The 25,028-nt window shown below is 35.6% G+C and overlaps 2 protein-coding genes across 3 annotated transcripts; both read right to left on the bottom strand.

The window, feature by feature from the left end:
• Nucleotides 1-5,499: 5,499 nt before the first annotated feature.
• LOC128189305 (lens fiber major intrinsic protein-like) lies at nucleotides 5,500-8,438 on the bottom strand. The gene is made up of 3 exons (XM_052860860.1): nucleotides 7,361-8,438; nucleotides 6,411-6,491; nucleotides 5,500-6,016 (listed from the first exon to the last, which is right to left on the bottom strand). Exons 1-3 carry the CDS (start codon nucleotides 7,919-7,921, stop codon nucleotides 5,807-5,809), a joined length of 852 nt encoding a protein of 283 aa, XP_052716820.1. The 5' UTR covers nucleotides 7,922-8,438; the 3' UTR covers nucleotides 5,500-5,806.
• Nucleotides 8,439-10,392: 1,954 nt separating this feature from the next.
• On the bottom strand, nucleotides 10,393-24,701 carry LOC128188750 (trafficking protein particle complex subunit 8-like). Of its 2 annotated transcripts, XM_052859995.1 has the most exons (29): nucleotides 24,447-24,701; nucleotides 23,126-23,326; nucleotides 22,686-22,775; nucleotides 22,289-22,463; nucleotides 21,699-21,861; nucleotides 20,975-21,010; nucleotides 19,918-20,074; nucleotides 19,187-19,470; nucleotides 18,741-18,850; nucleotides 18,461-18,611; nucleotides 18,220-18,323; nucleotides 17,811-17,916; nucleotides 17,423-17,626; nucleotides 17,101-17,253; nucleotides 16,861-16,990; nucleotides 16,376-16,555; nucleotides 15,937-16,085; nucleotides 15,648-15,722; nucleotides 15,240-15,494; nucleotides 14,251-14,645; nucleotides 13,816-13,963; nucleotides 13,216-13,318; nucleotides 12,834-12,902; nucleotides 12,692-12,750; nucleotides 12,324-12,488; nucleotides 11,625-11,729; nucleotides 11,365-11,510; nucleotides 11,188-11,277; nucleotides 10,393-11,042 (listed from the first exon to the last, which is right to left on the bottom strand). In XM_052859995.1, exons 1-29 carry the CDS (start codon nucleotides 24,601-24,603, stop codon nucleotides 10,772-10,774), a joined length of 4,431 nt encoding a protein of 1,476 aa, XP_052715955.1. In that variant the 5' UTR covers nucleotides 24,604-24,701; the 3' UTR covers nucleotides 10,393-10,771. The 2 variants fall into 2 exon arrangements, with proteins under 2 accessions (XP_052715955.1, XP_052715956.1); XM_052859996.1 differs by lacking the exon at nucleotides 20,975-21,010.
• Nucleotides 24,702-25,028: the final 327 nt, after the last annotated feature.

The raw sequence follows: 25,028 nt of genomic DNA, 5'->3' as shown, positions 1-25,028 counted from the left end.
AAATCTGCAACATGACTTCATGTATTTGTAGTATTTGGGGAATACTGCTGCATTTTGATTTTCCGACGCAATATAGATTCAGTACTAGTAACTTGAATTCCTAGTGCCGATCAGTTTGCCTTTATGTGCAAAGTTAACGTTACGTCAAGATTTTAGAATCCAACATAAAACCGTGTAGCAGTAATGGCATAGAACAATGAAAAGGGAAGCATTTTTTTCTCGCAATATGGCACTTCTTCATGCATTTCCATTCTTCGTTTTTGAAAGGCATACTCTGTACACTTCAATCGATTTATACCTCATCTTATGACATTTTGCCGAATGATAAAAGGGAAGAACATCCGTAAAAGTCGGTGCGTTCGCTGTAGCTTTAAAGATTTTAATCGTTTCAAAATAAGCCACACATATTTAAATGATATAGATGAAAAAGCTGATTTTTTTTTCGGGAAATGCATTGCATTTAGGTGGAAAGAGAAAGTGAGGGGACAGTACCATGCATTAAAGAGTTTAAAAATTCGCTAGTTTAGATAACTTAAATATTGTCTATTATCGTTAAATTTTCGCAATATGAGGAAAATTATATATTTATAACCTGTGTGGATTGAACCAGCGACCGCAAAATTAGATATATCGATGCTTTACCACAAGGACATGCACAATACAATACAATTTCGCAACTTCGAAAATACACTCACCGAACATTTTTTATTTTCAAAATGAAGATTTATCAAACAGAAAGAATTCAAATATAAAATTTACTACAATATATGTAAATCAATTTTCATTTCGAATTACTTTCGATTGAAGTGGCTCAAATACTCAAATATATATTTATACAAGGCATACTCGTCCATTTACATGTACCTTATGCTCCTTATAAAATATACATGTAGATTTCATTGCTATTGTATCTAATGATTATGACTTTTTTGGTCAGGAAAATATTCAATTTACATTTCCTTTGAGATATTTTAAGTCGATATTGTAAATGTTAATTAAGTCATAAGTTTCTTCGATATCATATATTAATTAAGTGCGCTATAGTTACCTCTTTACTAATTTTATGAAATAATAAAACGACAATGATAAAGCGTCCAGTCTGTAGGTATTCCTATGATCATCCTGGGTTTCGTACGTCGTCTTTATGTTTGCATGGAACTTAATTTATATTTCTCGTGAGAAAATATTCATCGATTTACTTAGGAAATATGCCTATAGGGTATTCAATGTAGGAAATTTACTTTTATGAGATCTGCATAAAACATCATTTGTGTAACATTTTGCCTGTATATTATTTAATAGAATGAGATTTTGACAGAGAAAACATAACATTGTAAATGAAGGAGAGATGAAATTTAAGGCGCTGTTCTTTACGAATGTTCCACAGGAAGAGAGAGAGAGAGAGAGAGAGAGAGAGAGAGAGAGAGAGAGAGAGAGAGAGAGTAAGTATGTCAATTTATTGCAAAATGAAAAAAAGTAATACATGTATTCCCATGTCTTACACAATGTATCTTTTTTTCAACACCAGCAAAATTATTTGTTATGATTTAAATTAAGTAGATATTAACGAGAGAATGTGTATATGTAAAACATATTAGTAAATACATTGATTCTGTGGACCCGCGTGAAAACGTTCTACTATCCCAGTGATCCTTTGCGTTGCATAGCAACATGGCGGAACAGGAAGCGCTTCTCATACTACCCATAGTCCTCTGCGTCTCCGAACAAACGAACTCTGGCGGAAGTTTGAAGCGCTTCTAAAGAAAATTCTTGCCTGTAAATCGCATATATCTTTCTCCATTTACCGATAAAAAATCCTTTTAAAAAATTGAAGTAAACAGCACATATGCTTACGTTAAAAAAATGTACCTATCTGAACTTTTGCTGACATATGACGTCATTTCCTTCCCCGAATTTGTCCGACAATTTACGAAAATTGTCGAGCGCAAAAGAAAGTTAAGTATGACGTCACAGTGATCTCGCGTTTTTAATATACATTTAGAGGTGGATCAAGCATCTGTACTGGATGTAACGTGTAGGAAGTACTCAGTATCAGTGTTAACGGTGACTCTTTGGCTAATTAGTTTTGTTTTGATAATTTTTTCGCTTAGTGAATACACATGCAAGTTCCATATTCTAAATTAACTGTCATATTGATCCAAACATATATGCATTCGTTAGGTAGGTGACAAAAAATAATTAAAACAGAAAAGTCCAATCATTATTATATCTACGTGCAGCCACGTCATTTTGTACTGAATGAATAAACAAAAGGAAAAAAATTAAACTGTTAAAATATCTATATTGTACATGCATTTGTTATAGTTGCATACGTGGTCAATTGCAAACCTTTCAATAATATTGGATATCACACACCAGAAAAGGGTGAGGGCACACGTCTACAACGCTTATATGGCGTACAAAAATTAAAAACAAAATTGATGTCACAGAGGAAAATAATTAAAACACAGGTAACAACATGCAAGGAACAAAATGAGAAATAACACAGACACACAATTTATTGTTTACTTATTTAAAGGATCATTATTAAAAGGTAAAGGAATGATAAAACATAATTATATTTACATGAAAAAAACCAAACGGCTTTGTGTTTATCAAAATATTTTAATAAGTCTGTGTAACATTTTATTATTGCTCAGTGGTAGCATAGGCGTCGGAACCGGGGAGGGGGGGGGGGCAAAGCTAGACCTAACCATTAGGCACAAAGCATCATAGAGGGTTCACCCCCCCCCCCCCCACTTTTTCTCGCAGCAAACATAATTGTTCCTAAATTTACCTTGAACAGACTGAAATATTGAGAAGTTGGAGTAATAAGTTGGAGTAATAGGTATACTAGCCCCCCCTTCCCCCCCCCCCCCCCCCCCCCTCCCGGATTAGGTATTTCATGATTTGGGGGAGAAAAATTTTGGTAAATTTTTTTTGGGAACTAGGTATACTCCCCCCCCCCTCCCCCACGAATTAGGACCCCCCCCCCCCCCCCCACGGATTATGATTTTCATGATTTTGGGGTTTTCTTTATTTTACTTTTCAAGATTTCTGAGGATTAGTCTAGCCCCCCCCCCTTTCAATTTGCTTCCGACGCCACTGAGTGGTAATTTGTTTAAGTGTATAAGCCTAGGAAGGGAACATTGGAATAAAAGTTTGATAACTTCGGGTTCCTTAATTGCGGTGGTAAAAGTTTTCGAGACAAAGCCAAAGTTTTTTGGTTAGGGCAAGTCCACGGGTTGCATTTAACAATGATGACAGATGTGTGGTTCCTTCTGCGCTCGCCCCAACGGTTACACCGTAAAACATTTTGTTGGATTTTTTTTTAAATTTTAATATTGAAGCATTTAAATTTGAATATATGCAAAGTTCTCCTTCTAAAGGAGATAAATATAGTCTAAAAATGACCACGGCCATCCATCCCCCTTAAATAAGAAACCAGTGATAAAGCACATACATGTACTTTGAACAGTGGACATAAAAAACCCAAATAATGGAATATCTTGAGAGGAATTTTTTTTTTTTTGGGGGGGGGGGGGGTTTAAGACAGCATTGTGGCCAAACAAAAAACCAAACCAAAAAACCTTGATATGAAGCCGACTGCAAGAATATCTGTCTGGAATAATGATGTATATTAAATCCAATTATCTAAAAATCCAATTTCTTTATTTTATCTTTTCATTACATCAAACATTTCAATCAATCAATACTTCCACGAACCTATGCTTAGCGGTTATCCCCGCAGTGTGCCCACTAGATCTTCTCACAAATTAGATTTTCTCGCAGCAACATTTTCTGAATAAGATCGTCAAATGAGGCTTAAGCAACTGAATTCCTTCGGATAATTTGGACCTTTTGAGGAAAGTTTCTGTAATTAACAAACATTATTGCTCTTTTGTTAGACATGATGTGTTTATAGCGAACAATTAAGGGACTACGTTTTCTGCGTATTACCGTGAGGCTTCTACCATTAAATGAAAAAAATCTTAAAAGCCCATCCAAAATCAAGCCAGCTTTGGCTATACATTTCTTTAATCTTTCGGTGAGCTTCCCATGGTATTTGCAAAAAAAAAAATACAGCAGTAAATTGTGAGGTTTTGGTTGCATAATTTTAATGAATACATCATTTCAAAAATAAGGTGCTTCTGTGAAAATTGAATAGTTGCAGACATTAAAGAATAAATTTCAAAACCTCTGTCAGTATTCTTTTCCGTAATGATATAATATCCGATATTTTCCAAAACAAACAACAACTAAAGCAATACTTTGTGTACTATAGTATAACTAGTGTGTAAAGGTATAGATAGAACATATTGTCCATCTGACATTTCTCTGTATTTTGCTGTTTTATGCAGCTGGCCTATGCCATGGAATTTATTCATGGTTACCAGATTTTGCTGTTAATGTAGTAAACTCTTTGTGCGTAATTAAGACGGTTCTTGTACCGGCAGATATCAATTAGTGCTCATGTTCAAATGTTTTACCTTGCAACACGTCAGCTACGTTAAAAGAAGGGACTAAACAATCTTTATAAAAAAAATATTGGAGCCCACTTCATTTTTCTTTATACATGAAATTCAACCACTCTATAGAATTGTATTAATTATTCCGATGGCTAGGCATATCGTTCGTGTTTATTTCTAAAATACAATACTCTATCAAATCTTGTTGGTCTGACGTTAATCTGGCGTGACTAAAAGCGTCGTAATGATTACGATTTATTGCGTCTCTACGAGATATCTTATGACTAATGGCGGGTTATCGTGCATGGTAAAGTCAAGAAAATCAGTTACGTATTTGTATGAGTATGGTCTCTGAATGGTCCATAGATCACTTATCCGGAAATATTTCGATATTCTGGATGTGTGTCCAGTAATGGGTCTTGTGGTGTTAGGTTTCGTACAACAGATTTGTGTCTCACTCAGATAATACTACAGGTAGCAACAAGGCAACTTCCTTGCTCAGCGTGACCTACTCAAAAGAAAGGGGTGTTACCGTTAACGTCTGCAAAACTAAACAGTGGTCATGTGAGATATCTGATATAGACCGGTGTCTAATATCGAGTTGTACCTGATATCAATTAGTGCCTGATATCGACTCGTGTCTGATATCGACTAGTGCCTGATCACATTGTCTTTGATATCGACTAGTGCCGATATCAAATCGTGCTTGATGAAGACTCGTGTCAGATATCGACTCGTCCTAATATCAACACGCGCTTGATATCAACATGTCTTTGACATCAACACGTCCCTGATATCAATGTGTTTGATATCAACATGCGCTTGATATCAACATGTGCTGATATCAACATGTGCTGATATCGACTCGTGTTAGATATCGACTCGTGTCTGATATCAACACGGGCTTGATATCAACATGTCTTTGATATCAACACGTGCCTGATATCAACATGTGTTTGGTATCGGCTCGTGTCTGATATTGACTTGTGTCCGATATCGACCATTGCCTGACTTTGACACATGTCCGACATCCAACTTTATTCACAGAGTACAAAATACATATTTACTATAGTCTATAGATATTAGAAAGGTTGTAAAAGAATTTGACAGATCCAGGGAGACAGAGAGAAACAAAATATTTATTAACAATTAATCGACCCTGTGCTTACATTCACTTCAGATTTAAAGCAGCCTTGGTATGTATCCTTATCAAAGTCATTGCTGAATTGTGTTACTTGGGAATTTTTTTTTCTAATATTCTATCTGACCTTGAAAATTATCCTTCTCGGCGTCAATTATATCACCGTTCTATTGTCAGTTAGTTAGTCAGGTTTTTCCTAGAGTTCGTCTACGATCTCGTTCTGTTCTACTGGCACCTCGGTGTTGAGAGACATACTGCTGGCTACGTCCTCTTTGTTGTGGAGACTGTACACCAGTTGGTGGGCCGTACCAGTCTGCGGATCTCTCAGCTCTATCGAACAGTCCCGAGTGTATTCGAATGTAAAAGCACCGACGATACCACCAAGAAAAGGTCCTATCCAAAATATCTGTAGACATAAATTTGAAAAGGTTTATATATCAGAAGGTCATTATTCATTTCCTTTTTGATTGTTAGCTAAATTATCTTGGACCAGAATATACTTTGACATCTGATTTATAAAGTTATATTGGAGAAAAATCAACCATTTCTTAGAAAATCAATATTTTTACATAGATAATTTTCTAAGTTCTAATATCATAAAATGACATTTAGCCCATTGATTTTCTGATATCAGAGACCGAGCGGGGCCCCAAAGTATTTCGTTATCAAACAGTGATCAACATTTGAGCTTAAAAGGGCATTTGCTATAAAACTGTAGAACAGCATCATTGTGTTCGGATTACAAAGATAAGAAAAGTGTTAAACTTCATTGCTATTCCCGATTCCCTTTCGAACATTACCCAGTGGTTGGACCAAGCATTATGGAAGATTGCCGGCGCCAGGCTCCGCGCTGGATTGATACCACAGACTGTTGCCTCGGCCTGAGATAAATAAAAAGATAAGTATTACCATCACAGCTGTACGCATCGATAGGCGCGGGAACACTGTAGCTGAACGCAAAACACTCTTGAAAAGTCGATTTCGGACAAATTATATTCTAAGGATTTATTAGATTATTGACAATATGACATGGTGTAGTATGGAAAATAAACAGCGGAACTCCAAAAGAGCGACAAAGGGCATCTATTTATCACGAGAGTAGCGCGGGAGATGCGAGTTCCCAATAAAGCGACAAATTAAAAGCAAACATCTATAGCAGTACGTAAATAGTGGATATCGACAGATAGGTTCCTATACATTCTTAATTGAATTAATCATGCGATTTGACAAGCTCTCAGTCTAACAATAGCTTTATCACATGTCGCTTTATCTAAATAGTATCAGGATAGACAATATAATAATATATTGTTCTCTGAAGTATTTCAAAATAAGTTTGTAATTAAAAGAGTATATCAATTTTTTTTCCGATGAGGTGCATATATCAGTCAATTTTAAAATGACATTAGTGTATTTTCCAGAATATTAATGTTCGTAACACAAACATAACCGATTGGGAAATTTTCGAAATTTTAATAAAAAATGATACAAAATATTTTTAAAATGCATCAATTTTTTTGCTCAACCCACGAGAGCACACTTGGTGACTAGAGGTCACATTGGTCAAAAGTTGGAAGTCAAGAGACGTCATTATTGAGAAAAGAATGTTTCTTTGAAAATGGTCGTATCTGAAAGCATTCCAATTCACATACTGTATTACAATTGGTAAGTACATTTGAGGATTTTTTTATTGTACATAATACTTGTTCATAAATAATTTTTACCGAGTTTCTTTATTGTGCGTGAATCTTACCGCAAACAGATGAGCAGCGGCAATAGAGACCCCACATGGAAGAGCCTTTGGCTCAAGCTTTTCGTTTTTCCTTCTTAGGGACGAGAAATAAGAAAACACAAATATGAAGGTCCCAAGGAACTCAATACCGAACGCTTGAGCGTGGGACACCCCCGGGTTAACCTCGTTCACGGCCAAATTCTGACGAGAGTACTCGGGCACCAGTCCATAAAGGACAGCAGAGGATAGCAACGCAGCAACAAGTTGCACAAAGACGTAACATGTTGCTCTGAACAGGGTAATGTATTTCGTGCAGAGCAAGGAAAGAGTAACTGCGGGGTTAAATTGTGAACTACTAGCGTGGCTAAGAGCAGAGACCAACACGAATTCAATGAGTCCAAAACTGGAACTAATTCGTAGAATCCTATTGGGGTCTACTTTATCCCGGTCCCACGTGACCGTCGCCGCGCATCCAAACAATACGTATAACAACGTTCCCAAAAATTCACAACGAACACTCTTCCAAAAATGGCGTTCTTGTATTTCTCCCTTTACACTTGCAAAGTACTCTTTCAGCTTCATTTCGCTTCAAAGAAAAACCAGCACTGAAAAAACCCAGATCAATGCATTGTTTTCTGTAGTACAAAAAATACCAGCGGAATGTATGCGCTGTCCGAGATAATTATTCCACTTCATGTAGAGTCTTTATAATGCAGTACAAGGATTTTCCATTCTCGGTTCCTATCCTCCCCTATTAAGATATCAGAAATAAATTCCCGTCTATTTCTTGATGGGCGTTCTGACTTTAACAACAATACTACAATTTTGGTATTCAATTACCTCATCAAATGCCTCGCCAGCACACGGCCAAATTAACGACAGCGCCGAACGCAACGTACACGCGCTCTCTCATCCCTCGGCAATAAACGGTCATCCCCTGCTTGGATGAGATTTTCTGCCAATGTGACTACATATTAGGCAATTAGTTAAATGCAAACGAGCTCTAAGAAGAGACGAACGCGAAACTGATAGCTGTAGCGGTGCTTCTGGCTAGATAAAATACGGGTTGTCAGGAAGCTATCGGGGGGAGTACCTGCAAAGCGTCTGTCGTTTAATGAACAGAGGGGAGAAATGAATGTCGATATGAATTATTTTGTTTCATCTGTGACTGGGTAATTAAGACTACTGGTTATGGGCGATACATGTAGGTAACCGAATAATTGATTTCCTCTGAACAGTTTCTTTTCTTGTGGTCTTGTTGATTAATTACAATACAAAAGCGTGATCTGATTTCAAAAATAGATGAAAATGTTTTTTAAAAAAGGCGACGTACGATCTTGAGTAAATCAATGAAAGTTGATTGTGCCCGAGTCGCTCCGTGTGCAATATTTATAAAGCACAGGTACCTGACTTATGTATTTTTCTCAAAATCAGAAATATACCCCTACCTAATAATGATATTTGGTAGGGAGAATATAAAAAATACATAACATCACGTGATACATTTATACAGTGCGGTTGTGGATTTTAAATAATTATATAAGTGAATTATAATTTATTGATGTTTTATGTCTACATTGAATCAATTTTCTCCCCACTATGAGGAGCGGATCATTATCTTTGGCTTGACAACATTATGAAGTAAAACGAATGAAGTATTACAAATACACTGCTTAATGCAGCAACAAACAGCGATTATTTCATTTAATTAAAGCTCAAGTATAATTTATTTTAGAAAATGCTGAAATAGGGGCTAAACATTTCTAAGGAGGTACATAGAGCTAAAAACAAAAAAAATGACTTGCTATATTGAGCATATTGATTTTTACCTCCACTATAGAAGTTTCTGTAGATCAAAACGAAAATTAACCGTAACAAATGAAACCGTAAATACGATGCACAGGCCTCAAACAGAATATGGAAGATAATTGCACCAGACATGAAAGCAAATGGACAAAAAAAAAATACTTTGCTTTCGAACAAAATTCAAAGCCGACATGAAAAACCTTGAATAAACAGGAGAAAATAAAAAAAGAAAAAAATCAGACAAAATGTTTCTTCCATTTAATATTGGAAATGATTGTAAATCACAGACATTTATTGGTTAATATGGCAATAATGCACACAATCCATTGGATTTTTTTTCATAAATAAACAAAACTCACAGCAGCAATGGACACTGGTACATCTCACCTACAGAATAATCTCATTCCATAAGTCCTACACAATCAAGTGGTGTATCTACCACTGTCTAAACACATAAACATTAAAATACTCATTTTGTCGTCTGTCAACAATATTCTTCTTCAAATACAGAGTCGTAATACAGAGTAGTAATTCAAATAAACAAGAGGTCTTGAAGAAACTTACTCAACAGAATTGCGTTAGATTTTCTGAACTTTTTGCTTTGGCAATGCAGTAAACATGACTTGCCTAAATAACCTTTTATCGTACATAACACTTTGTGTGTCCGTTAATTAGTACCCTTTTTATCAGCTTCTACACTGTCCTTGAAATACAAATGTCCTTGACATAAAAACTTAAATCAGGTCAGGGATACACTAAGTTTAAAAGAAGGAAACTGACTGAAACAACACTCAAAGCACCAGGTGTATACAGAGAAATACGGCTACTGGGACCATCAGAATAACTAATCCACAGCAATAATAAGGGCATTTGATTAGTGTTTTTGCAGATAGGTATCTACTGCTACATGTACAAGGTAGGCCATACATCAGGTAATGTCTTAGAACTGAACTCACTACAATTACATCTATGCCAGGTGAAAACTGTGGATTTACATCAAAACTTTTGTAAGAGGTAATTCAACTTTGTTCAGAAGTAATGTGAACATGTTTGATTTGAGTGACAATGATGATTAGGAATGTACTCTACTACTAAAACTTTTATACCAAAACATGCATGTATACTCTGGAATGTTGGTACATGTTTTTATAACATTCAGCATGAACAATGACCAAGCTTAACTAAAATCAATAAACTAACAGCAACAAAAACAACTTAATACAACCCATGTTGTACAAATCTTAATATATTGCATAAGTTTTAATACGAGAATGACACCTAATATAAAACAGCCATTACAAAGTCTTAATGAGCAAGCGCATTTCTTTTGGCCACATATTTATATACACATAGCAATATGGAAAAGAATATCATGAAACACTACATTACAATCCAGTGAACTCGATCTGTCAGTGAAAGCCATGGTAGAGACTAGATTACACAGCAAACCTATGCTGGTCACATGATCAGTCTGGTTCTCCTCATTAAATTGGTTCCTATTCTCCAAGAAATCCAATACATGACTAAAGAGTCATACTCTTGTTTACCACAAAGGCAAGGAAACCAATTATTTTATCCTTGTCACTTCGTCAGTTGTTTAGAACACTGGGTGAACACTGCTCGACTTCACTCTGTTGAAACATCCTCCACAACAACAACACTTGGTGATGGATGTTTCTGTAGAACCATTTCTGAGGCGTCCTTGTTGTAAGTCACAAACACAGACAGCCGATTGACATTGTAAATACCTGGCTTGCTGAAACATGCCGTCATGTGGACAGCTCGTTGCTGATTTGCATCTAAGTTTACTTTGGTTAATGTCTGGGAGACCCAGCTAAAACTTGTCAAATGATGAGCTTCAGGATTCACAAATTTCTCCTCTGTTCTGTTGTTTAGCCTGTAAATTTATGAAATTTAATGATGGTATAACATGCCTGTAATGTTATAAAATCAAATGATGGTATCACATATGCAGAGTTGCATCAAAAATTTCAAACTCAAATCACTGTAAAAAGTTATGATTTTTGCTGACAAGACCCTACCTGTCTGGTGACTTGCTAGTATCAACTAAAATATCTAGGGAGGTTTTTGTGCAGTTCCTCAGTAACAATGTAACTGGAACAATGGCTAATCTACAAAGGAAAGTAATGTTGTCAATCACTTTAGGAATGAACAGATACCATGAACTCATTAAGATAATCATATACAGTACATCTTACTTGTTGTTTTGGAAGTTATGCGGTACTTGGGCCTGGTGGCTGAAGTTAATGTCCACCATTTGTGTAGTGACCTCGGCCTCTGGCCTTGGATTCTCCTGTTCTTCCCAGGTTTTTGTAAAGCGTACAGGGGGTTTCTCAGTGGGAATCTACAGAACCAACCAAACATATTGCATCATATAATTCTAATTTGTTTTTGTTTTTTGGTAGAAGAAGAGACAGCTCTATACCTGGTTACTGATTACTGATGACACAGAACTTACAATAAAGAATGGATACGAAGTGAATATGGTGTCTATCTTTTTGATGATGACATGGTGCTGACCGACTTTAATTTGGACCTCCCCGTCTTCTGCTATTACACAAGCCTATTAAATAAAGAATAACATTTACTTGTATATGATTATATTTTCATCACTAGACTACTACTGTGGTTTTATTAATATTCAAGGGTATCAATTTTCGAGGATTAAGTTAAAATCACAGTTTCAAGGATACGTAAATTCGTGGCTAATGACCCTATCAATACAAATTGTTGGTAGGAACTGCACTTCAATGAACATTTAATTTTCAGGATAAATTTAACAACGAAATCAATGAAAATCAGTATTCAACAAATATTGATGAAACCACACTGTCAGTATATATTGAAATTGTTTTCACAACTCATTATTATCATTTATAAGTCTGCTGATTTTAATTTAAAATCAAAACCCACGGTTTAACTTTCACATAAATAACATGTTTGAGGACACAATGGAAGACAACTTCTGCAATGTAACCACACAAAATGAATATTCTCTTAAACTCAAAACACAACTAACCTGATCACTTACAAAGTTTTACATAACATATATAATTAAATATGAAAAAATTTATTTAATATAATATGATTTTTATTTAAAAAGTCTTTTCGTTTTACTGTGTAATTATCACACAAAACATAAAGAGATCAGCTTTACCTTCCAAAGGATGATAAGTGTCATTCCTAGCTGGATGGCACAGTTTAAGTCGCTGAAGTTTTTCTCCCCTCTGTTTCCAACTTTATTTTGCGTAGAATCTTCAACATTATTGTGTGACTTTGATCTCAGAAAGAAATCGGCACAAGGTGTCATAGCGCTACTTATCTAGAGGGAAAAAATTCAAATTACAGTGATGTAATAAGTATGGTATGTTAGAATAAGACATATTTAACTGTTGGCGGATCTAAAGATTTGTTAATCCCAGTTTATTACAATTGTGTAGTAATGGATATAACAAGGTGCAAATAGTCATATAGACAATATGAAAGCTAAATGAGTTAAATAAATCATTTCAAATAAAAACTTACTTGCTGATCACTAAAGGAGACATCACTAAATATCACAGACTGTTTACCCAGCACAGAATCTACAACAAACAAATCTCACAATCTATAAATAAATCACACGAGAGAAGTAGATCACTGAAGGGGTTGTTGGAGGCCCACTTACCCAAGTTACTAGCACTCTTTGTGGCTTTCAAGCATAGATGCATTGTCTCCCTGCAGCCCACTGTAATATCTGGAAGAACAGCAACATCTATTGGTTGGTCTTTAAAAACAGTTATATAATGCTAAACAAAGGACAATTGTTGTTAGCCTGACCAGTAACCTAAAGTTTTGTATACAAGTTTATGCCAGTATTCATATCAATACTTGCCGTAGTGAATGTTACATGTAGTGAATGTTACATGTAGTGAATGTTACATGTAAGTAGTAGAGCAAATGGTAAGCAGGTAACCTGCCTTGTAACTTTTGAATTGTTTTTTTAATTTTTCCTGAGCAGTTACTGATGAGTAAGAAGTAACAAGCCACCGTTCGTACTGAGTATTTACCTGACTTGTCCTGAGAGTTGAGGTACTTGATTGACCACAGGTCACTGGCACAGGACACCTGGTTCACCTGAATCTCCTTGACATAGGCCCTGTTGGTCTGCACCTGTAATAAGTTTATGGTTCGTATCAACATAGACATTATGCATAAGGCACACATAAACAAATCTTTGCAAAATTTTCTTGTAGATGAAGTTAAATTCTGATTTGCTGCCCTTTTTTAATCATTATTGAGTTTTTATTCCTTCAAGTACTATGTTCACTTCTAACTTATGTTTTCTGGCCTGAGTAATTTTTCCTAACCTAATGTTTATTGACTACCATCATATTTACTGACTATGAACTAACTTGACTTATGTTTTTTAAATTTACTTAAAACTTGCTGCTGACTAACTAACCGTACTTTACTGACTATTTATTGACCTAATTAATGTTTTCTGACTGATGTTTTCTGACCTACTCAGTGGTTTTAGACCTGACTAATGTTTTCTGACCTGACTAATGTTTTCTGACCTAACTAATGTTTCATGTATTTTAACCTGACTAATGTTTAATGTATTTTGACCTGACTAATGTATTCTGACCTGACTAATATTTTCTAACCTGACTAATGTTTTCCATTTCACAAGAGATGACACAGCTTCCCTGGGCGGCTGAGTTCTGGTGAGCACTGTTTGCTCGCCGGGCCACTGACCTCACACTGAGGGACTCTAGCGTGTTGATGACTGCTGTGTGTCTCTGTAGTCTATGTCTGTTATTTAAAGAATGCAGAACATTAACAAATCTAACAGGGTCAAATCAATATGAAACATGTATGTGTTCATCTTTCATTTTCTATATTCTAATTAATATTTTGTCAAGTTTATCATGTTATCACAATGTTAAAATTGGAAGTGCAAATTATAGTGTTGCTGCAGGGTTTTACAATTTGAAAGAATTTATCAGGACAATAAACATAAGTACCTATTTACATGTGACTTTAAACTTTATCTATCAAATCTTAAGAACAAAAAAAATCTCACTGAGTTATTGACTGACCTGACTTTCGGGGTGTTGGTCGTCACAGGTTCATAATAAAACATAAAATGTACGTCATGTACGCCCCCTATGTCATTCCCTCTGACCCAAGCAGGCACCGACACCGTATTCTTTGGCTGGAGTGTCCGGTTAGGTAACGGAATGTCCATCACACTAGAAACCTTGTCCTTTGTATTGCAACAACACTTTGTCTCTTCACCCGATACCTCACTAACACTCTGATACACACAGGGAAACTTGGGAAGTTCTCCATGACCCCCTAGGGTTATAAACTCCGGGGTAGAAGTGGCTAGTTTCAGTTTATGTAGAGGACTAGTCCCAATGTTTGTAAACTGTAACATCACTGCATGTACTTCACCACACAGCAAACTTTTAGGAAAATTGCAAAATGAAACCTGGAAAATAAAATCATATTTGAAGACCACTAAGGTTATAGAAATTTTCAGTCTAAATGTGAAATCCTTTAAATCTAAAGATTTTCAAATCAATTATTCAACATCTAATAAATGAACAATGTACATTAAAACCGATAAATACAAGCAATTCTGCTCTTTGGAAAAAGTAAATCAGCCTTATAAGCAAAGGACATACAACAATTGATAAGCATTATCTAATGCCCATACCAAATCTCCATACCTGTACCTGAGGTACCTTTAACTGACACAGTGAAACAGAGAACATGCTTATAATGAATTGACGCTTACGGCAAAGTGGTTGACTTAATTACATGTTGTAATCTTGACGGATATAACGAATTACGTTTATAACGAAGTAAAATCACCTGTCCCTGGCACTTCCTTTAATTACGTGTTTTACTGTATATAAGCAGAAATAAACTTTATCCAACACCCCTACAAAATCTACATTCTAGTTAATGAAGATTGTCTGGTAGAAAATATGAGCTTTATCTATAAAATCTCCATAACAGTAACTTATGCATCCCTTCCTGACATGATCTTTATCTTTCACCTATACCAAAACCTCCCTACCTGTAGCTGAGGCATCTCTGGCTGTACCACCAGGTCCAGCCTGCGGTCCGGCCCGTACGCTTTGCTGGATTTCTCCTCCTTGGTGTTGTTAAGCCTGGGTCCCTGTACGTCCAGTCTCTGCTTCCCCCGGACAAACACCGTGTTAGCTGGGGACGGTTTAATGTTCCGGTCATCAGTCAGGGAACTGGAGAGATTGTAACAAATACCGACAATCCTCAGCTCCCCAGTCTGGTGTGGGGTCAAGGTGAATTGTATCTGGGGAGAGAGTTACACATGACAATGTTTCACTGACAGTTAAAGAAACATAATTTTATTTGGTTACATACATAATGTATATATCATTATTATAATACAAATTGTTAGTTATTGATTTCATAATTATAAAATAGAAAAAATAGTTTCCCTTACTGGAGATCGTTCACTTCCTGGTAGCACTATTTCATCAATCACTTGTGTGTGGATTATTTCATTGGCAAGAGTATTCTAAGAAAAAGAACATATTTAAACTATACATGTTGCAATTTTTTTTTAACAGAATTACAAAATCAAAGTTATTGATATATTGTGTTGGAATGGTTAGTTAAAGCATATCCACTCATCAAAGCAAGTCACACAAAGGACTCGCAATTATTTTGTCCACTGAATTTTGTTGAAGATTTATTTTTTATTGACAATTCTAACTGCACTGTGGTCTTACCTTCACAGAAGAAAAGACTTCATTGGTGATGAGTTGGGGCTTTTCCTGCCCAGGGATGGAGGGGAGGAAACTCCACAGAAGTGTGACCTCATTCAGCACCAGAACCACCTTAAGGGGGTTTACCAGAAACAGCTCAACCGTGACCGGTTCTAAACAAAACAAGCGTAAATCTCAGGTCAATCAACAGCTCACTTGTATAGTGTACAATGTCTCAGTACTGTTTTGTTGTTTTGTGTACGAATCAGTGCAGAATTGCAGGAGGCGAACAGTGTGACACAAAAATTTCTTGTTTATATCCATTAATAATACATGTATATAGAGCTGCTACTCTAGATATTTTGTTAATTATATAAGTCGAAATTTTAAACCTATGATAGGCATTATTCTTTTAAACTATTTTTAAAACAAACAGGACATAATCTCCATTTTTCTCTCCTACCTCCCACGTATGCCACAGGGTTAAACCTGTTGTCTGTTTTGTTTGTAAAGCACTGGATTGTTGGTCTGTGGGTGACGGGAATGATGCCGTTGTTAGCGGACGAGACCAGAGCCTCCTCCAGCGCCGCCCACCGTGGGTGGTTACTTTCACTGTAGTCATAGCCTATGTGTCCAGATTTATCTGTAGAAAAAAGTTCCAGCTTAAAACTTACCTCTAATAATGATTAGCTGTAGGTGTAGCATCTTCATGCATGAGGAAACTTTAAAATCATCATTATTACCTGACCATATAACAAGAGCAATACATAATTAAATGCATATCTGAACAATTTCTTAATTTCTTAAATCTGAATAGGATTGGGCAACAGGCTTTCTCTTTATTACCATAACCAATCCTTTTTACATAACCTTTCATATGCTGACTTTAATATTTCTTAAGTTATTCAATGATTTTATTACAAGGAATCTAGCTGATGACCTGGTTACCTTGGTTGTGCTGGGGTTTGTGGCCTACAAGGACTTTTGTTGCATTGTTGTCAAGCACGGGGATTGGCAGCTCAGGTAAAGAACTGGAATGAACACTGCCATAATTGGACACTTCTTGACTCAAAAGTTGCTGAAAATCATGAATAAGTGAATTACGCATTGTTTTTGACAATGATTTTAACATAAATTAAGCTTGTAATGTATAATAAACTTGTTAAGAAGCTGTCAGAAATGGTTTACCTTGTACACAAAAAGGTATTCTCTTAAAAAAGCATTTTGTTGACTAGGAATCTGTTTACTATTCTCTGTTAGTAGGTGCTTGAAAGCTGCAGTAGCATTATCTAACTGTTTCAAATTAAGGGACTGTCTTCCCAGAGTGAAGTTTATATGATCCTGAAACAGACACAATTTCATCTCGTATACATACAATTTGTACAACACATCTCTTCATGCAATTTATAAACATGTGTAATAATGTACAGATCAGAGGATTGTTTCTTTTTGTATTCATTATTTGCAATATCTACACTTTCCTTCATGTACACAGATATAAAACTGTTACCTCCGCCAGCGCCCAGTTTTTGCCTTTATACACCTGCAGGGCCTGGGAGTACGACCTGAGGGCGTGCTTCCTCTGTCCAGACTTGCTGTACCGATGGCCCGCCAATATCATGTGGAAGGCGTACTTTCTGACCTTTGGAACCTCCATATTAATGTAGCAATGAGCAGCTTGTTCCAAGAGAAGAGCACTCCGTAAATCTGAATCCTGAAGAGACAGAATATATAAACAATGATTTGATTTCTATTGTACTAACATACATGTACAACTGGAATCGGGAATAAGTTCTGAATTTTATACTTCATCCTCTTCTTGAAATGAAACATTCTGAGGCAGCAAATTTTAATAATCTTGTGTCTAAGAGAGGAGTCTTAATCATTTGACACTCTACCTCACTAGTCAGCTTGATGAACTGCAGAGCTGCTTCATTGTACATTTTTCTACCTTTGAGAGCTTCAGTACTCACAAGTGTTGCCCTTGTTGCATATAATGGATTTCTAAGTGTAAACAAAAATAACATGATAATTAGAAAATTAAATACATTTCAGAATTCCACATATCAAGTACATCTGATTTTATTGATCCATTCTTAAAATACAATAAATATTGCTTGTGATGAAGCTGTTAAAAAAAGACTTTCTCATTCCTTATAACTGATATACTTTATGTTCATAAAAAAGAATGATTAGATACAAAGAGGGAAAAAGTATAACTTTATTAAATTTATATTCTTTATATTGAAGAAGTTTCGAAAATGTATTTTCTTTGCTATAACCATTTCAAAATAAAATAAAACATACTTGCAAGACTGGAGATACGTTGTTATGGCAGACTCCATATAATGGAAAGGGTATTTCTGTTCTCTAGGATTTCCACTCATAAACATTGATATACAGGCCATTTCCTGAAGCAACAAATACCATGTCTTACCATTAAGCTTATATTCCAATCTTTACAACTAAAACACCAATAAAATTGCAGCTGAGTATATAAGTTTAATAATTCATAGTTTTGGCTTTAAAGATTCGAATGCACACTCACCAATGCCCCTGCATAATGCAACCATGCATGGTCATTATTGAAGTCACGCTTGGCTGCATGATAAGTGTTGTAAGCAAAATCATACATCTGGAACAGGAAAGCAAGATCCCCTAGTCTCCTCATCTGTAACTCTGGAGCATCACTGGTGTACCTTTAAATGTGAAAAAAATCATTGCAAAATGTCGCTGCAAAAGTTTAGACAGGTCAAACATACAAACTACAAGTACCTGTATTTTTTAAAGCTTTCTTAACCAGTACATCTACATGCAATTATACTCACACAACAGTAGTATTCTGATTTGCTGCAACCTGCCCTGTAGGTTTATTTCCACCAAACCATCGTTTAGTGGCACTGAATAAAGATTTGCTAATACCTTTCCTTGAAGCATGCTGAAAAAAGCAAAGAAAGGTTTAAGAGAAGCCAGTCACACTGTAATAAGAGCAGCTACCTTAAAGTGCATAATACCCATAGCTTCATTTCTATTAGTGAGGTTCGATTTTCCTGGATTTCAAATGTATACGGTTTCAGGATAATTAAATTCACAGACATGTATACTTGGATGAATGTTTCATTTTAAGGATCAAATCAACTACAAAATTAAAGAAGATTGGTGTGCATTGAATACCGGTAATGTAAAACTAAGACTTGAAGTGAGAAAAGTTACATTTTGCCTATTTTAAGACTGTAGCCTAATCTGAGGACTGCTCGGTTTCCTTGCTTTGTACCTGTTCATTAAGTATCTTCATTTGTCTCTCGGTCCACGGAATGAGAGCCCGCACACACAGCTCATGCATGAAGATCTTGATTCTGTCTTGGTCACTGGTGGTCAGACATATCCCGTGGCCCCCTTGTCTCCGGTCAGTCAGTTTAGCCTTGGAAGATGAGTGGTTCAATTCTGGGTCGTAGCTCCTGTCCTGGGAGAGGGGGCTCTCTATGTGGTTCATGCTGTCCAGGGAAGGTTCAGACAGGGGGTGGTCAAACGTCTCACTGGCCAGAGACCCTGAGGATGCTAAATAGACGTCCATAACTTTAACACCATTACAATTCTGTTACGTTAAAAAAATGTAATTGCCTATAAAAATTTAAGAATATATATATTTAAAAATATAAGAATTTACAGCAATACATTTATTTAGACTACATATCATAATTTATGAAAAATGTAAAAATGATTGATATGAACTTTTTAATTTCTACTTGATAGAACTGTTCTTTCTATCTACTGTAAATTCCTTATATCAAGCCAGTACTTAATTCCGCAATCCCGCTGTTTTGTATCAAATAGCTAGAATGTAAAATTGCAAATGTGAAACACTTATCCATATTTCTTAGAATTACCAACTCACCGAAAATATTAGTGATATCTTAAAAATCTGCAAGAGGTGCTTTTTGCAATTTTACGTGAATATAAATTCCTTGCTTTTAATTAAGAATGTAAGTATTAACTGGACATTACCTGTGCCCTCCCCCGAGTCTGGGGACATGTCAACCAGGCTACTGTTGGACAGGATGGGTCCTGTCAGGGTGGAGTTCTCTATTGCCCCCTCAGACACCTTGGAGGGAAAGGCATCATCAACTACACTGCTGCTCCCCGTGTCATATTCTGCTCCCTCCTACAATATACAGAACAAGCTTATAATTAACCAACCCTAACTGTAGTGTATATAAATTTACTATCAGGGCAAGTTTAAAATTCTAGCAGGCATGTTCACATATTGTTTTTAGGGAAAAATGTGTTAATCTAAAATTTACATTGATGAATTCAGTGTGTCTACGGCAAAGCACCATGCTTTTATTTATTTTTTCCCTAATGTTTGCATGGGTTTGCGATGAGTTAAACCTACTGGAACAATATTAAAAGATTGATCTACTATGAAAATGAGCTCACAACACATCATGCCTCTTATTACAACATATATCAGTTCTAGAATTCCATGCTTCAGGAAATAAACAAATTCAGTTTGAAAATAATTGACAGTGTGTAAAGTTAGAAATAAAACATAAATTGAATGATGGAAGTAAAGAGCAATAAAAAAATCTTTAATCTGCAAAATTACCTCACTTACATGTACAATCAATTCATATTTAAGTTTTGTACATCATTATTCATAAAATCTATTAATGAGCACCCTGAATTGTTCCTGGGAATCCATTTCAAGTCAGCTACATCAATAACAGTGAATGTACAAAACCATAGAACTTACATGACATTTTAAATGATGATTTAGTTTCCCAGTAGTTTTTTAAGACAATGTATCTGATTCTTTTCAATGTTTTGATGAATCTTGGACAAACATTTAAATAAAATGGGAATAAATAACACTCAGTATCTACCCCTGAACACTAAATTATACACATACAATCATGAAATGAAAAAATAATACTACAAAGCAAATGATTCTACAACTGCAGCTCATGCACATCTTCAATTTTACAAAAAAACAAAATATCTCCCCAGAAAGTGGCAACTGAAACAAAGCACTAAGGAGAGAATAAATAAGGCCTACACTTACCCAGGCTATGTAATACCTAGCTTTGTTTCGCTTTCTCTGAAAATTATTCAAGTCTATGACTATGGACTATTTCAGAATGCCACACAAGATGTACAGATTACTACACAGAATCTAGATCATTAATTTTGATCATGCAACTACTGAACAATCCGTGCCCTATCACTTATTTCTATCTTGAATCAACACCGTTTTTCTCATATTTGTTGCATTTTTACATGTTAAAAAATTTTACATCATGCTTTGAGTAGACAAATCACATTCGACAATTCAAAAAAGTTATCAAGATTTTTCAAGACAATACTACTCATAATCATAACCATAATTCATTCAAACATCATGACAACCTATCTGTACATAAACTGTTCACATTTCATAAAACACAGATTTATTGATCTATAACAACTACATGTATTCCTTAAAGCAAATTGGGCTGTATTTTTAAGGAATCTTAATTTGCTGCAAAAAATGTGCTAATATAATCATTCTTCATGTAACCTTGACCTTTTTTTTTTTTATATAAGACTGAAACATATTGTAGAATTTTATAAAAATAATTTTTTTTTTCTGGTCATCTAGGACATATATTACAATTTCACATTAAAAATTCTGATATCAAAATTGTACCCAATATTGCTTTCACTGATTTTTTATTGCACTCAATCAAACAAATAAAGTCATAAACACTCACAACTGACTGCCCATTTTTGAACTGCCCTGTACTTACGCTGTTTGATTCTGAATTATTCTTGTTGAGGAACTGGCTCCATGGATCAGGGAGGTCTGTATGCATGCTTTCTGCCGTGTGTAGACTCCGCGAGTTTATGTGCAGGAGATGGCAGTTCTGGCCACCGAAAGTTGACTTCATACTCTGATACACAGCTTCTGCCCTGAAGTCACAGCAAAAACTGATCATGTCTTCCCCAAGCTGAAACATCTCAACATTGATCCAATGTGGATCAAAGTTGAAAGTACACCAATTCAAAAGATCAATGATTATGAAGCTTCAATTCAAATGCCATAAAGACTGTATTAAATGGAATCAGTTTTATCCAAGTAAAATACATCTTTACATATGCAACATAAAGTTTCCTTAACATGAATTTAAATTTTGCAGTTCATGTTTAACTACAACACATTTGATTAAATTCATAACAACATAAAAATAAGTGATAAAGTGCATAGTATTAGAGACTGTTGAACAGGTTACACAGGTGCCACATGTTGACCAGAGGACACAACACAGAGTGGGGGGTCAGGGACACCCATCTATAAGCAGACCTGAGGGTAAGGTTGTGATACTGTGCAATATCGTACTTAGCATCTTCCCCCTCTACTACGTCATGGAGCAGCACGTAATACTTGAGGATCCCGGGACAGAACCAGCGGGGCATCTTGGTCGGGAACTGAGTCTGCTGCTGATGCTGATTGGAGGAGAGGGAGTTGAAGGCAGTGATTGGGTCCGAGTGGCCAGAGGACACCACAAATATACCTGGACACCAGTCAAGGATTGTAACACTCATTATGCCTACGTAACACAGCATTCTTGTCTCCAAAATTTTATTTTTAAATAATTTCAAACTGCTAAAAATGTTTGCATGATTTCAAAATTTTAAAATACAATCTGAATAAAATCTTGTGATATTGAAACCTGGTTAATATCTTAATCATAGATCATATCACTATTGAATTAAAAGCCGATTTGATAGGATACAACTTAAACAATGGCTCAGAAATTCATGGTCACTTGGTGGTAGAACTTTCAGGAAAGTGTCTCTGTAGGCTTCATACCATGGTGTTGATGCTGAAGTATGAAAATTCACGTTTTAATTCTTGAAAATAAGAACTGAAATGATAGGTAAACAATGAGGATAATATAACAACATGTAGATATTAAATAACTATTAAAATCTATGGCAAATCGTGCTCTACAGAGCAGCAAGCTTTAATACCAGTATATCAGTAGACATTTGTTTTAATTCAACGAAAGGATTGACCTTATTCTCCTCCAAATCATGAAAATATTTATAATGCAAATATACATACTATTAATCTTACCAGTAAACTTACACATAACAATTGTAACCAGTACAGAGGACAGAAATACTGGTAATAGTGTTAACCACATTTCATTTGTTATCTTCCCATCCATACCTGATAACTGTAAGTCGTAACTCCCAAAAGTGACCACATTTCCCCTGCCCCCTTCAGCCAACTGGGGTTGAGTACTGGCCACCACATCATTCATCATCTTCCTGGCTGTCACTGCCTGGGGAAGTTGCATGTTCATGTCCCGCATTGTAATCTTCAGGTTCTTGATAGTGTGAGGAATGTTATTTGGATCTCTGATGTGAACTAAAGAAACCAAACAAAAGGTCTTGAGTTTCCATGAAATATAAGGGACTTATTTTTCCTACTGAAATTTAATCTGTTAACATTGCCAAATTGTGGGTGCAGTTAAATAGTACATGTACTAAGCTAGCTGAAATATATAGTAATGATATTTCATTTTACTTGGAAGACTGTTGGCTTGGTAAAGGAATCATTATTTCCTTATTCGTATACATAACCCCTGTTTGAACACTGCATGAAAATATAGAAAAACATGTACCATGTACATATTTGGGCAAAACATTTCCTAATTAAAAAGCTGTTCAATAACACATATTTAATTAGAAAGAGACCTATATTTTTGGTACGAAAAGGTAAACACTAACTTTTAAGGAACCTCACAACACCTAGAGTAAGACATACTTTTTCAGACACTATGTCACAAGATGGTGATTTAAATGTTTTGTTTATTTTTTTATATTGATCAATTTGGTTGAATATCACCATAGCTCAGTGGTTAAAGTATTGAACTTGTGAACCGCAGATCATGAGTTTGAATCCACCTGGAGCTTTTGTTCATATTGACTGAACTAAATTTTTGAAAAATTAAATTTTTTTATCCAAAATTGCAATTTTTTCGTCTCATCTTAACCATCATGCTTTTTATCATAATCAAGTGATTTTCTGCTGATTTGAAACATTAATTTAAGGTGTAGTGAGCCACATTCAAGTAAAATCTCTCATACTGCTATTTCATACAAGAACAGTAGATAAGCTATGTAGGCTCATCAAGAGTTTACAATCCCTTAAGGTCCTCAGTCTCAATGAGATTGGCGAGATACCTGATATGGTAAATTTGTTTAATATGTAGTGTAACTACTGCATATGCAGGACAAGAAAAAGGCCCCCACTTGTATTTCACTGGCATTTTGTGTCTGATTTGCAAAGAGGTTGTGGGAAAAACTGTGAGGCAACAGACTGCGACACAAAACAAGTGAAGGGATTTTTCCTACAAAAAAAGGGACCGCCCACTTTTCAGTGTAACGAGACCCCTCCAATCCCACAAACTCTACCTATTCAAATATACAGTATATTAACGCTTATATGAACTCTTTCATGATGCATGAAAACATATATACAGTACCCTCTGTTGTGAGGCGACAAAACGGTTGCACCAACTCAACGAAAGTCAAGTTGTTCTTTTGACACAACACCTCGGCATCCGGGCTACACAGCACAGCCACTGCTGGGCTGAACGTGTTCTGGATAAACTCGTGGGCTGTTTGCTTGCACAGCGCCATGACTATTTTAATTAAAGTACAGCTCGACAGATAATTTATCAATCAATTTCGTAATTTATGAACCAAGGTTTCTCCTCAGCTGCCATCTTGCTCTTGAACATGCGCCTCATAGCATTTCCGGGAAGAAAGATAACTCGAATACAACTCATTCAACTCAGGGGGGTGGATCATGTTTCTAAGGCCACATCAAATAAATTTATTGCGCTCCGCGTTCTCGTATTTAAACTTAATTTTCCCACTTACAGGAAATCTTATTTTATTTCTGCTGAGTGTTTTGTTTTCAATCATTTTAATTTATACATCAGAAAAGGAAACTTAGAAATAATATTGCCCAAAACTTTGCCTTAAAAATTAACATTTCATTTATTTAATCACTCATCCACTCATACTTTTTTTCCTCAGATGTTCAATTAAAAAAGGAAATA

The sequence above is a fragment of the Crassostrea angulata genome, chromosome 6 (genome assembly GCF_025612915.1).
Source record: "Crassostrea angulata isolate pt1a10 chromosome 6, ASM2561291v2, whole genome shotgun sequence".
NCBI lineage: Eukaryota > Metazoa > Mollusca > Bivalvia > Ostreida > Ostreidae > Magallana > Magallana angulata.
The sequence above is the reverse complement of the archived record's forward strand: the minus strand, read 5'-3'. Positions and strand labels throughout refer to the sequence as shown.

Excerpts from the sequence above, each read along its gene's own strand:
- LOC128189305 (XM_052860860.1), bottom strand. The coding sequence starts at position 7,921 with ATGAAGCTGAAAGAGTACTTTGCAAGTGTAAAGGGAGAAATACAAGAA. Across the intron at positions 6,492-7,360 it reads CCGCTGCTCATCTGTTTGCG|GCCGAGGCAACAGTCTGTGG; the intron begins GTAAGATTCACG and ends TATTTATCTCAG. Across the intron at positions 6,017-6,410 it reads ATGCTTGGTCCAACCACTGG|ATATTTTGGATAGGACCTTT; the intron begins GTAATGTTCGAA and ends TTATGTCTACAG.
- LOC128188750 (XM_052859995.1), bottom strand. The coding sequence starts at position 24,603 with ATGGCGCTGTGCAAGCAAACAGCCCACGAGTTTATCCAGAACACGTTC. Across the intron at positions 21,862-22,288 it reads GTAGAGGGGGAAGATGCTAA|GGCAGAAGCTGTGTATCAGA; the intron begins GTACGATATTGC and ends CTGTGACTTCAG. Across the intron at positions 15,495-15,647 it reads CAGGAAGTGAACGATCTCCA|ATACAATTCACCTTGACCCC; the intron begins GTAAGGGAAACT and ends CTCTCTCCCCAG.